This window comes from Equus quagga, chromosome 1 (assembly GCF_021613505.1).
Source record: "Equus quagga isolate Etosha38 chromosome 1, UCLA_HA_Equagga_1.0, whole genome shotgun sequence".
Taxonomy (NCBI): domain Eukaryota; kingdom Metazoa; phylum Chordata; class Mammalia; order Perissodactyla; family Equidae; genus Equus; species Equus quagga.
The window spans coordinates 98,190,364-98,204,804 of NC_060267.1; the positions used below are offsets into that span (position 1 = coordinate 98,190,364).

General features: G+C 43.0%; 1 protein-coding gene across 6 annotated transcripts in view; it reads left to right on the forward strand.

Moving 5' to 3' along the window:
• Positions 1–14,441, forward strand: part of CHCHD6 (coiled-coil-helix-coiled-coil-helix domain containing 6) — a 250,194-nt gene that overhangs the window by 15,520 nt on the left and 220,233 nt on the right. For all 6 annotated transcript variants that reach the window (XR_006891462.1, XM_046681054.1, XM_046681069.1 and 3 more), the window contains one exon: positions 14,031–14,136. Coding sequence is in view for 5 of the 6 variants with exons in the window: in XM_046681054.1 (XP_046537010.1) it covers positions 14,031–14,136 (106 nt within the window). In the remaining variant the exon portion in view is untranslated. The remainder of the gene's footprint in view (positions 1–14,030; positions 14,137–14,441) is intronic.

Consider the following 14,441-nt stretch of genomic DNA (forward strand, 5'->3'; position numbering starts at 1 on the left):
AAATGAAGAAAGTCTCTGAGAAATATCTGGCTCAATTAGGAGATGCAGAATATGGATTATAGGTATTCAAGCAGGAGAAGAGAAGGAAAGTGGAGCAGAAAGCTTGTTCAGGGGTCGGCCCTGTTGCTGAGTGGTTAAGTTCATGCACTCCACTTCGGTGGCCCAGAGTTTCGCTGGTTCAGATCCTAGGCGTGGACATGGCACCGCTCATCAGGTCATCTTGAGGTGGCATCCCATATAGCACAACCAGAGGCACTCACAGCTAAAATTTATAACTATGTACTGGGGGCCTTTGGGGAGAAGAAGAAGATAAAAGATTGGCAACAGATGTTAGTGCAGGTGCCAATCTTTAAAAAAAAAAGAAAAAGAAATCTTGTTCAAAGAAATAATAGTGGAGAACTTCCCAAGCCTGGGGAAGGAGATGGAAATCCACATGAAGAGGCCACCAGATCTCCTAACTATGTCAATGTAAAAAGACCTATTGCAAGACATATAGTCATGAAGCTGGCAAAAGTCAATGACAAAGAAAAAATAGTAAGGGCAGCAAGGCAGAAGAAAATAACTTACAAAGGAACCCCTATCAGGCTTTCAGTGGATTTCTCAGCAGAAACTGTATAGTCTAGAAGAGAGTGGACTGATATATTCAAATCTTTGAAAGATAAAAGCTTTCAGCCAAGAATACTCTATCCAGCAAAAATATCCTTCAGATATGATGGAGAAATAAAAACTTTCCCAGATAAACAAAAGCTATGGGAGTTCATTGCCACAAGGGCCACCCCCACCCCCCCGAAGAAATCCTCAAGAAGGCCCTCATACCTGAAAAAAAAGAAGAAAGGGGTTACAAAGCCCTGAGTAAGGAGATAAATAGACAAAATCAGAAGATTATGGCTATCCATCAGAACAGGTTAACAAATACTCAAGTAAAACATTAAAGATAAAGGGAAAGAAAACACCAAAACCAAAGATAATCTTGTCATTTTAACCACAAACTCACAAGACGAGATGGAATAAGATGTGACAAAAACAACTTATAAAGGGAAGAGGAAAGGGACTGAATCGGCTTAGTTTAAGGAAATAAGAGGCCATCAGAAAACGGACTGTCTCATCTACGAGACTTTGCATAGAAACCTCATGGTAACCACTAAACAGAACAGAGACACAAATAATAACTAAGGAGAAAACTGAGAAATCCAGCATAAAAAAACTATCTAACCAAATTGGTAGTCCGAAATACATGGGACAAGAAACAAAGGAAAAGCAGGAGAACCGGAAAATGAGTGATAAAATGGCAACATTAAGCCCTCATATATCAATAATCACTCTAAATTTAAATGGATTGAACTCTCCAATAAATAGACACAGAGTGGTGAGATGGATCAAAGAACAAGACCAAACAATAGGCTGCCTCCAGGAAACACATCTCAGCTCCAACAGCAAACACAGGCTCAGAGTGAAGGGTTGGAAGATGATACTCTAAGCTAATGGCAAAGAAAAGACAGCAGGTGTTGCCATACTTATAGCAGACAGAGTAGACTTCAAGATAAGACAGGCAAAAGAGAGACAGAGAGGGGCAGTATATCATGATCAAAGGGACACTCCACCAAGAAGACATAAGAAAATTATCCTTTCGAGAGAACAAAATTTTAATTTTCTACCAGCTTACTTTTAATATTAAAACTTATTCACTTAATTAACTTCACTTTAATTGTATCCAACTTGACCATGTCCAAAATTCTTTTTTCAGAATTCTTCTTTCACAAACCTTCTGTAGCTTGCTTTTTGCATTCAGAATTTGTCCCATGCCTACTTCTCTTTCTTCCCTCCTAGGACTTTAGGACAAATTTATCTTTCTTAACAAACAAAAATATTTCTATTCTTTATACCTTCTTTACTGAAAACATGTATCTTACTTTCCTTGAATACAAACATATTTTCCTTATTTTTAGTAGTTTTTAGCCTACATATTGTTATTTTTTGTCTTTGTGTGAGGAAGCTTGTTGCTGAGCTAATATCTGTGCAAGTCTTCCTCTGTTTTATGTGGGACGCCACCATAGCATGGCTTGACGAACAGTGCTAGGTCTGCACCTGGGATCTGAACCTGTGAACCTTTGGCCACCGAAGTGGATTGTGCAAACTTAACCACTTCGCCACCAGACCAGCCCCAATATATATTAATTTTTAATCCTTAATTTTTAAGTAAAAACTAAGCAATTTTAAACTGTCTTTTACATTAGCATTCTGTGGCTTGACAAATTTATAAGTATGTCATAATTTCTAGAAACATATTACTTTATAGTACAATCTTTTAACAAAACACATGTTTTTCAATAGACCCAAACACTTTTTAGTTTCTCTGTAATAAGACAAAGTAGGTAAACTTAGACATGTTTGGCAATTAATGTTTCAGTATTTTATCTTATTTGGAAATTATCTAGATACTCAATGAATTTTTATTATTTAAAGTAACCTAGCAAAACTTCAGTTACCAAAGAGATTTTGGAAGTTATTTTAAGTACACATGTCATAAAGTATAATTATTGTTAAAAGTTTATTTATCTCACTTACATCTAAATCATTTGTTCTCAGCAATTATGTTTAGATTACCCATGAAAACTTCATGAAACGTTAGACAAAATTAGGTGTCATTCTAAGTTTTTATTTTGCTGTCAAATTTGTAGCTGGGATAACATGAGAGTATTTCATTATAACTCAAAGGACATGCCTATTTTATCAAACAAAAAACTTAAGCTTTCATTTACCAAAGATTTTATATCATGTTAACTTGAAAGACATTGAGGTTAGTTTCTATTATATTTAGAAATAATTTATGTAAGCACTGGCTTTAATCTGATTAATTAGAGCTCTTAATTTTGGCCATACCATCCTGAGGTGAAATATCACATATAGATAACATACATATAGACACACATACACAAAGACTCCACAGCTGTTGTTTTAAAATTTTAGGACAATGTATCACACCTTTAAAAGTCTGCACAAAGCATTTAATGAAGACCCTCTTTCTAAGGGTACAATTCAACCCCAGACCAATTTACCTTGGAGGGGGGAGCCCCCATTATCTTCTTTATTAGCACCTGATTTTAGCCTCCAGCCTTTATTTCATATGGTGTGGGCTCAGGCAACTCTATTGATTCCCTTTAGCATGTTTAGTTAACATTGTCTGAAAGGGAGACATATGTGCTGTCTTATAATCAGGCAGAGAAAACATTCCCCAGTCAGACACATTGTTTTCCCCCACAATACAATGTATAATACAGTCAGGCAAAAGAGATGTAATCACTTCACATAAAGCCTGTAAATATATCAGATTTTCTAAAAAATTTCATCTGAATATCATCCACTCTTATCCCTCTAATCATAGTTTCCGTTAGGACTTTATCAGCAGGTCTTGGTCTCATCATATTGGAAAGGGAAGCATTCCCAGTGAGACATTTTGAAAATATACTCAGGCAAAGTTGATATAACCTCTTTATATAACACTAGCTGCAACATTCCAGACTGTATCATCTAATCAATACTCGTATTTTTACATTTTCTCAATTTAGGTGTAGACTGAGTCAGGGTCTTAAGGCTAGTCATTATTTTTTTGTATTTCTTTCTTAATTTGGCATTTTCATAGATATCAATAAAACAATTATGATGAGAGCTCTCAAATATTTTTTTTTTCAATTTAGAAGTTTTTCCAATTTAAATTATCCATTATCTGGCCACATTGACAAGTAGGATCTTAACAGTGACTCAAACCAGTAAGCTTCACCATGGATGCAAGAGGCATCCCCAAAAGAGATCCAGAAAGTTCACTCCCCAAAACAGTCTAAGCACAGTGAAGGCCTTCATTACCCAGCAGAGTGAACAAGCCACGAAGGTTGAAATGGCCCCTAGTAGCAGTTGGGACCCCTTATGACAAACTCCCCTGAGAGCTGACACAGCCAAACAAAGAGAGCACATCTCGGAACCCCAGTCTGTTCAACTGGCCACCAGGATGCGTGCTGGTACATGCATCCTCTGGGTGGCAGAGACCCGAAAGGTCACAAAGCCAAGCTCACAAGACATTGACCAAGACGAAAAAAACTCATCTTACATGCACACTAACAGCTTAGTTAAGCCTTGGGTCTCTTGAAGCCAAATTAATACCTCGAAAGGAGGTGCTGTGGGGTTGGGGAATGTATGTGGTTTCACAGGGTACCTCATTGTTGCATAGACATTTTCTTGAAGTTGGCGGAGGACCTGTGTCATCTACCCCATTTCATGACCCAACTTATCCTATCATGGGAGTCTTCTTGAGGTGGCGAGCACCCTCATGGCTTTTAACTGCTTGACCCATGCCCACCAAGTCTGTGGCTTTTTTAGGCTTCAAAGATGCCTTTAGTAACAGCTTTCACTTCATGCGCATATTCCCAGACAACAGGCTTATAGAGATGCCTGCGTCTTGCCCTATGGCTTTTCCTTTTTATGACGAATGACAAAAAAAAGAAAAGGAAAAATATGACAATCTGTGGGAAAAGGATCTTAACCAATGAGTACTCAAACCACATTTCCTAGAGTTGCTGAGTCCAAGAAGCTAGCTTCACCAATATTTTGTCCTGCTAATCTAAATTTAGAACAGGAAAAAATCCTCACTACTCTCGCTTCCATTGGACTCTGCAGTCAAAGATCCAGGAGACTGACTTGGGAAGAACTCTTACCTCCTGCTGGCTCTTGTCAAGGGTCCAGGATTTCTTAGCTGCGAGCAGCGTCCAGCCAGTGAAGTTAATCTGTCCAAGTCACCTAACCATAGGGGAGGAAGATAATTCCTCTACCCTCTAGGTCCTTCTGGCTGGTCTACGAATTAAGTGACATGAGACAGAATAACAGGAGAAAATCAAACAAAGCTTTATAACATGTATACCTGGGAGAGACCTGGGAAAGCTGAGCAACTCCCCAGAATAGCCAAAGCTGCCGCCTTAAGTATCATCTTCAGCTAAAGACAAAGGAGGATGTTGGGGGTAGTGGTTTGGGACTTCAAAGGGGAAGAAGGTCAAAGTATCTTTCAGAGCCTTTTGTTCTTAAAAATAATCAAGCCAAAGAGACACATTTGGGGTGGCCAATTCCGATCTCCTACACTGGCAAGTGGAGGATGCTCAATGGACTTTAGGGCACAGTTGTTTTTAGGATGTTTTTATCATTATCTTCAAATAGGAGCCTGTTGTCACGCCTAGGTTTGAGTTCCTCTGCTGCAGCCTGAGTTTTCTTGCCCCCTTCTGGAATGTGGCGACCTTGTATCTTCTTTCTAGTCTGCCCCTCGGCACTCTGCCATGGATTCCATAATTTCTTTGTCCAGATGCAAACTCTTGCAGCTTCCTGTGTAGTCTTATTTGCCTGTGAGCAGAGCTGCTCGGGTGGACTTACAATGCTGAACACACGCTTACAGAGTAGTTCTCGGCTCAGTGGTGATACCTCGTTCTCCAGCAAGCCAGGCTTGGGCCTTGCTGTGGTCCTTCTCATCTATTCCTTTAAGACTTTTTCTTCCTGCAAACGCATCTTATTTTTAAGTGCCAACTGTTCACAATTCCTCATGAATACTTAACCTTTCAGGCTTTTTCTGAGCCTCCACATACAAGCATACTCTTCCCCTTTTTATAGTATAAATGAGATTGTACCATTCTGTACCTTGCTTCTTTCACCTGCCCTGTGCATCCAGCCAGACGCCAGGTCTTCACTCATTTCGCTTCCTTGGCGTCTTTTGCATCCGTTCTCTTCCTTCACTTGTACAGCAATTAGATCTCAGTTCTCTTATTCCTGATGTGCCCTGTTTCAGCAGCAACCCTGCCTCCAGCCCTCCTGGACCTCAGCCCCTCTTCCTGCTTTGCCAGACTGCTCTGTGCGAAGAGAAGATCCCGTTCAAATCCCTGCTCAGAAACCACCTGCAGCAACCTGTTGACAGCAGAATAAATTGCAGCCTCCTTGCCTTGTCATTCAAGCCCTCACTGGGTGGAACCCACCAGCCCTCTGGCCACATCTTATTTTCCTCACAGACCTGTGTTGTGTCAGGCTGAAGCTCGGGCTTCTCTGAGTTCTGTCTCCTCTGTGCCTTTCTCATGCCCTTCTCTCTGGAATGTACCCCTCAACTCCCACCCCTTCTCTGCAGTCATCCCTTCAGGCTCGGCTCAGGCCATCTCCCTTCCAGCTGGAGCCCAGGGCTCCGTTACCAGAACTCCTGGCACGTTAGATGAGCTACTTGTCAGCTTAACGCCTGTGTTCGAGTTTGCCTTAGCCACCCCTTCTGACCATAACTTTGAGTTGAAGTTCTCGGCTGTTACAGCTTGACATGCTTCATTGCACTAGTGCAGTGTTAGGGACCCAGGCCTTTGATAAATATTTACTTAGTTCATGTATTTAACAAATATTTGGGCATCTCCAGTGTGCCGGGCACTTTCAGGCACTGAGGATACAGTGAGAGCAAATAGAAATCTCTGCTCCTGTGGAGCTTATGCTCTGGTGGAGGCGACGGTCAGTGAGTGATCCAGTGTGTGTGACGTCAGGTAGGTAACAAGGGCAGAAAAATGAAGCAGAGGGAGGGAGGGAAAGAGTGACGGCAAGATCATGGCTGCAGGCAGGGTTGTCAGGGAAATGTGGGACGTCATCTTTGTGGCCGAGCCTACTTGTGACTGGACCAGTCTTCCCTGGTTTCTCTCAGCAATCCTGACTCTGCCTTTCATCACTTCAGCTCCTGCAGTCTGTTGTCCCTCTCAGGGACCCTCCTGCCTGCAAGTGCTGCTTAGCAAGTGCTCTCTCCTTGCTGTTGTCCTCGTGGTAACTGTCCTTCTGCCATGCAGCAGACTGGCGTGGGCCTGAGGAGTCAGGCAGCCTGCTGGGCAGCCAGGCATGCACCCTAGGAGCTTCATGGCCTGCAGCAAGTGCTTTGCCCTCTCTGTGCTATGGTTTCCGCAACTGGAAAGCAGGTGTTGCATTGTGAGAATTAGTGAGGTGGTCCGTCCCTCGTGAGTGCTGAAGTCATGTTAACTAGATTAGTAAGGTGTTACAACTTGTAGTTCTCGTGGCTCTCGTCTCCTTTATACCGGTCAGTGGGACACCGCTCACTCGTCTCATCATTTCCATTCAGAGACGGGTAGCACCCACCTGCGTTTTTCAAAGCAGTACCCTTTGCCCAGAGCCTTCAGTCATGGGCTGGCCATATGACTTACTCAGACCTGTATGGCTTAATAAAGAAAACTCTAGTCCCTCTTGAGGAATTTGGCTCTAAATTCATAGCTGCTTTTGGGTGAGGGAAGCGTTTTAGTTGCAGTCATGGAGTGGGATCCTTAGGGAGTGGGGTCTGGGTTCCTAGACGCATTTTTTAGGGTGCAAGTGGTGAGCTCTGTGTGTGTGTGTGACCTCAATTGAGGCCTGACTTTGGCTGTCTGCGGCCTGCCCACTCTTGGCTGTGGTGCTTGTGGGTGAGGGCTGTGGGCTGGAGTGGGGAGGAGAGAGAGTCTCTTCTTGGGCTCCATGTTGTCGCTGGAGACTTATGGAGGTGCCAGCCAAGTGTGCCATGGTGGTGGCGGGGAAAGGCCACTTCCCTTAGAGTCCCCATGTTACTCAGGTGAGGGCAGGTCCAGGTTTGAGCCACAGGACATCAGAGCTGGAGGGCTCTTTAAAAAGAATCTGCCCAATTTAAAAATTTTGTACAGATTGTGGAAGAGGAAGGAAGAGCCCTGCTCATCTTCTCCATTATATCGTCACGAAGTTGCTTGTAGAACACTTAGAAAGTGCTCAGTTGATAGTACGTGGCGAATGTTAACTATTGTTATTATTGATTAGTTCATGTACTTTTACGTAGCCAGTATGTACCTGGTATGGATTATAATTAATACTTTGTGTAGTGCTTTGCAGTTTCACATAATAGCTAATATGGATTGTTTTTACTTTGTGCCAACTGCTTTATGCAGATGCCTCATTTAATCCTCAGGGCAGTCCTATAGTCTGTACCGCTAATTATTTCCATCTCACAGATGAGGAACCTGACATAGAGATAAGAAGTCCCTTGCCCAGGGTCACAGTGCTAGTAAGCAGCTTTGTTGAGATTCAAACCCAGGCTTATCTGACCCCAAAGCACTTAATTCCTGAGCTGTATTGCAGCCAGTCCAGCCTTGAGAGGTCCCCATTTCATAGGTGAGGGATGAGAAGCTAAAGAACTGGGTCAAGGCCACACAGCTAGAGCATAGGTAGCACTCCTCTTTCCCTGCACTGCTCTGGATTTGGCCCTCCGTCCCCTGACCACACAGGGCCGTATCTGGCCAGCTCCGAGGGCACAGTGACCAGTGGACCTCTGGCACTGAGTTCCCAGCCCCATCTGGCTCTGGAGCCCTCCATTCTGGTTCTTTTGGTACAGGGAGCACTGCCCAGATGGTGTTTATTCTCACATGACTAGTGTGTGTGTATGTATATTTGTTGATTAAAAATATTACTTGCTGTTATTTTGTAGCAACATTAAAAAATATTACAAATCTCCTCCTGCCAACAAGAAGCTTGCCAATGTTTTCCTTAACCCGTCGCTCACCAAGGGATATGGTTCAGAAGACGCCACCTGGGCTGGGATAGGCAATCAGAGCCTGTGACTCACCTGTGTAGAACTCCCCTGTAGCTTCCCTTGCCTTTGGGTCAAATTGGGGCTTCTTACCTTGGCCTGCCAGGGCTTGTGGTCTTGCGTTTGCCTGCCTCTCTGGCCTGTCATCTGGTCCTATCCTCCTTCCCACACACTGGCCTTCTGTCAGGCCCTTGGACAGACCAGCCTCAGTTCTCAGAGACTCTGCACTCGTCCTCTCCTCTGCTTGGACCTAGATTGTTTCTTCCTGATTCTCAAGACAAATGTGGTTGTGGCCTCCTCATTCGGGGTGAGAGTCTTAACATCATGTCGTCCCCTCTAGGAGGTCTTCCCCAGTGCCGTGGCTTCCTGCACCACCCCACAAGCTCCCATCGCTGCAATATCGTACTTAATTCTTTCCTAGTACTTATCACTAACATGCTTCACTGAGTTTAAGACACATGCTTTAACATCTCTGAAATAGAGATGTCATATAAGAGGGGAAATGTTCATTTCATTAGTGTTTCTTCAGGCTGTAGAAAGACAATGGTGTGATTTACAACTGATGGTGCCTTGGATTGGATGAAATAGGATATGTGAAATTGTTTACTTCTTTTTTTGTCTCTCAGTTCCCATTAGAATGTAAGCTTTGTGAAAGCAGGGACCTTTCACTGTTGTTTCTTTGCTGTTTGTTTCACCCACTGTTTCTGGAACATTGCTCTCACAGTGGGTGCTTAATACACAAATACTTGATGATGGAAGATGGGTCATAGTTACAGCGCCCTTGGCCACGGGGCCCCATGTGGCTGCACTGCTAGGGCCTCTTCTCTATGGACGTTGGTGAATGCTCTTCCTGGTCACATGGCCCTTGTCCACAGTGTGGGTTGGGATGCTACCAGCTGTGGCTGCCTCTTTCATGCACATCACACGTCATTGGTGCCTCACTGACACCCATATGGATTCTCGGACCACTCAGTGCTTTCCTTCCTCCAGACACGTGCTCCGTGCCCCCAGTCCCTCAGAGGACTGGTGCATTCTCAAAGTCCACTTGGAGAGAGGGTGAGGCCGGGGGCGGTGCCCTGTCGTGTGCTGGTAAATGTTTAACAACTGGCTCTCCTAAGAAAGGGCCCTGATTTGTGGTGTTTGCTGATTTCTGTGGTTTTTCAAACCAAGTCTCTGGTATATGTATATATTTGATCTTTAACTTACACTATGCTGTGGAACACTTATCATAGTTTTTTTTTTTTTTTAAAGATTTTTTTATTATTTCCTTTTTCTCCCCAAAGCCCCCTGGTACATAGTTGTATATTCTTCGTTGTGGGTCCTTCTGCTTGTGGTATGCTGCCTCAGTGTGGTTCGATGAGCAGTGTCATGTCCGCGCCCAGGATTCGAACTGACGAAACACTGGGCCACCTGCAGCGGAGTGCGTGAACTTAACCACTCGGCCACGGGGCCAGCCCCCCGTAGTCAGTTGTTTTTGAATTTAGAAGAATAATCAGGCCTTAAAAAAAATGGCCATGGCCACTTTCAAGCTGCTGTGATGAAGTCAACCAGCTTGCAAAATTCCTGAAAATTTAAAAATCAGTACTTCCAGCTGGTTCCAGTATACTGGTGGGATTCCAAATCTTATTTCCATGCAAATTCACTCTTGAGTGCCAGCCCCGTGTCCCCACTGGAGAACATTCCACCTCACCCTTGCTGTTGCCTTACAGCCAACCAGGTGTCCCACCTTGACCCTCTGTGTGGCTGATTTGAGCAAGAAATGGCCACTTGGCCGCGCTGTAAAGCTTACTCTCCATTTCTAATGCGTTGATTGATTGGCGTCTTAGTGGCTATAGCTGTAAAGCAGGAGTGAGCCTGCACACTCTGAGGGGCTCTTTCCGGTTTATAATCTGGGATTTATATCTACAGTCAAGCTAATTTACTACTCTCTTGAAATAGTCTCTCTTTTCTTGATTTCCCTTTTTCTGTCATTCTCACTCAACTCCTTCCACTAACTTGAGATCAAAACCCCTTTTTCTTCTTTAACCCTGTGCTCTCCTCTGTTCCTTGCTGCCAAAGGAGCGCCAGACAAAGCCTTTGGTTGCCATCACTGTTGCTGCTGCACGCCCTTGTCACTTCATGACCAAAGGCACACTCCCCACTCCAGTGTGCTCCTTATAACACTGCCACTTCATCCTCTAAAAGCACTGCTCATGTTTTTTCCTGGCTCAGAAACTTTCAGCAATGCCCCACAGTTGTTGGAGCCCTTCTGTCTGGTTTCGAAGCTTCTTTCAGTACCAGCTTCGTCCAAGGCCACCTTTACAACCCACACCTTCCCCAATGGACTTAGGGCTCCAGGCACACTGGTCCCTGACTGTCTGTCTGTGCCACTTTCCCCATGCCCTGACCTGCACGGTGCGAGATACCCCCCACTCCCCTCAACACACTATAGCTTCTGCCTTCAGGACCCCATACCTGCGCACGTTCCTTGGGATAGCTTGCTTTTGCTGAGTGACATCTTGTCTGACTGCTCACTTTTGTCTTTGCTTCTCCCTCTCTCTTTTTATTTGTAACAGCTTTATTGGGATATGATTCACACACCATACAATTCACCCATTTAAAGTGTACCATTCAATGTTATTTAGCATATTCACAGATTTGTGCCACCATCACCACAATCATTTTTAGAACGTTTTCATCACCCCCCCCAAAAAAACCACTTACCCTTTAGCTGTGAGTCCCCAGTCACCCCATTCTTCCAAGCCCAAGGCAACCACTAATCTACTTTCTGTCTCTAGAGATTTGCCTGGTCTAGATGTTTCAAATAAGTGCAATCATATGATATGTGGCCTTTTGTATCTGGCTTAATTCACTTAGCATAATGGTTTCAGGTTCATCCATTTTGTAGCATGCATTAGTATTTCATTCCTTTTTATAGTCAAATAATATTCCTTTATATAGATATACCACATTTTACTTATCCATTCATCATTTGGGTTGTTTCCACTTTTTGGCTATTATGAATAATTCTGATATGAACATTCATGTACAAATTTTTGTGTAGACATATATTTTCCTTTCTCTTGAGTAGATACCTAGGAGTGGAATTGCTGGATCAAATGGTAACTCTGTGTTCAACCTTTTGAGGAACTTCCGGACTGTTTTCCACAGTGGCTGCTCTATTTTATATTGCCGTCAGCAATGTATGAGCGTTCTGATTTCTCCACATCCTTGCCAACAATTGCTATTATCTGATTTTTTTATTGTAGCCATCCTAGTGGGTGTGTGGTAGTATCTCATTGTGGTTTGAATTTGCATTCTCTAATGACTAATGATATTGAGCATCTTTTTATTTGCTTATTGGACATTTATATATCTTCTTTGGGGAAATATCTATTCAGATCCTTTGCCCATTTTTTAATTGGGTTACTTTTCTTTGTATTATTGAGTTGTGGGAATTCTTTATATATTCTAGATACATATCCCTTGTCAGATATATGATTTGCAAATATTTTCTCCCATTCTGTGGGTTGTCTTTTCACTTGCTTGATTATGTCCTTTGATACACAAAACTTTTTAATTTCAGTGAAGTCCATCATATCTGTTTTTTATTTGATTGCTTATGTTTTTGGTGTCATAACTACAAATCCATTGCCAAAGCCAAGGTTATGAAGATTTACCCCTATATTTTCTTTTACGAGTTTTATTGTTTTAGCCCCTACATTTAGGTCTCTGACCCATTTTGAGTTAGTTTTTGTGCAGTGTGAGGTAGGTATCCAGCTTCATTCTTTGGCATGTGGAAATTCAGTAGTACCAGCACCATTTGTTGAAGAGATTATTCTTTCCCCATTAAATTGTCTTGGCACCTTTATTAATCAGTTGAGCATGATGTATGAGTTTATTTCTGGATTCCAAATTCTCTTGTACTACTGTCTATGCTCAGTCTTCTCTCATCCTATATCATTAATTAACTATTTGATTTGTATCTATATTAGATACTAAAGGGACTCAATCTTTAGTTGTGAAAAAAATCTTCATGGTAAAAAATTAGAACACAGAAGTGCCCAAAGTGAAAGTCCTGCCCCAGCTACTCCTGTGCCCACTTGCAGGACATAACATGTGAGTGTTTTGTCTGTAGTCTTGCAGACTTTCACCTCTGAACAGATACCTATATTTGTTTACATGCATACATGTGAAAATCAAGTGCACATTCACATTTGTCAATGTATATGTGTATATGTTGACCTATTTATATTTGTATGTCTGCATTTTTATAATTGTGTACCTCTTTTTACAAAATTGAGATATAGAAAGTGTTCTATAACTTTAAAAATTCAGTAGTGTGTCCCATACATTCTCCTATGACAATTATATGTGTCTTACCGGATTGTTTCTTAATGGTCCCATAATATTTCATAGAAGGAATGCACCCTCATTTCTGTAACCAGTTTCCTATTGTTGCATATTTATGTTGTTTCCTTTGTTGTTTGCTATTCCAATGCTGCTATGTACATGTGGGAGCACTTTTCTCAGCTGGATACCTGGAAGTGGAGTTGCTGATTATGGCTTTTGTCTTAAAGTCGTTTTTACGATTTCCCGTTGACTGTGCTTTATGGTGCCTTGCACATATGAAGCAGTTAATCAGTATTTACTGAAGTGAACTCCTAAGGGTTTCCATTCTGGATTTATCCCTAGCTTTCTGTCTCATTTTGGTAAGCTGTTTTGACACCCTCATGCCTATTTCACTTCCTCTAAAGTGAATGGAAGTTTTGGTTATTTAGTCTTCTCTGGGGGAACTGAGGTGAAAAGAGTTGGTCAGCATGATAATTGTCTGTTATATGTGTGGCACGGCAGGTATATGGAAATGAGTGAGAGGGAGCCCCAACCCTCAAGGTATTCACAGACTATTAGGATGAGGCAGATGGGATGTGTGATACTTCCCTAAGAGGCACACGTGTGCTATAATGTGAGCATAAAGTAAGGGGAGAAATGATACTTGACTTGGGTGCTACCAAGAAAGGTCTCCTGGAGAAGGAGACACTGAGATGCCCTTAAAGGAAGGGCAAGAGTTGGATAGGTGGAGATGTCCCAGGGTTGGGGGTGCCGCTGGTGGTTATCAGCAGAGGACTGCAGCATAATGGATTCAGAGGAGGTGAGAAAAGTGAGAACTCAGGTTCCACTGTGTGTAAGGTGTGTGTAGGGGGCAGTAGGAGATGAAGCCAGACAGCCAGGAGGCGACATGCTGTGGTCGTCTGGAATCCAGCCGGGTTTGGCACTAATCTGGTAGGCATTGGGCCACTATGAGGGGTTTTTGAGTAGAATTTTATTATTGGAGTTGGTCTTGAGGAAGCAATGTGCACAGTCAATCTGGGGCATGGATAAAGGGGAGTCTTCATTTCCAGAGGTTTCTGTGATATAACTTTTTCCCTGTCCCTCTTTTCCCATCCCTCAATTCTTCCCTTAGCTGTCTGAAAATGTGGTTAACCGAATGAAGGGTTCCAGCCAGCCTTCCAAAGCGGGGCAGCCAACTCCCCCTTCTCCATCTGGCACCTCTGAAGGCCCGGAGAAAGGTATGGGCTGCAGCAATTCTCTGGAGAGTGAGAGCAATGCGAAAGCAATGACAGATGACGTTCCTGGCAGAACATATTTGACAGCTAATGTGGCTCCCATTTGTTTCTGGGTGATGTAAGCAACTCCTTTCTGATAAGTCCTTCCAGGACAGTGTGGCTTCCTCTGCATGACGACGCTGTCCGGTACAATGAAGCAGCACAGTAGTCAGAGCTTCTGTGATTGGGGCCAAACTGTCTTCCCTCACTGTTTCAGTTTCTCTATATGTAAAATATGAGGCAAAAGGGCTTGGTTTGACAACTCGGGT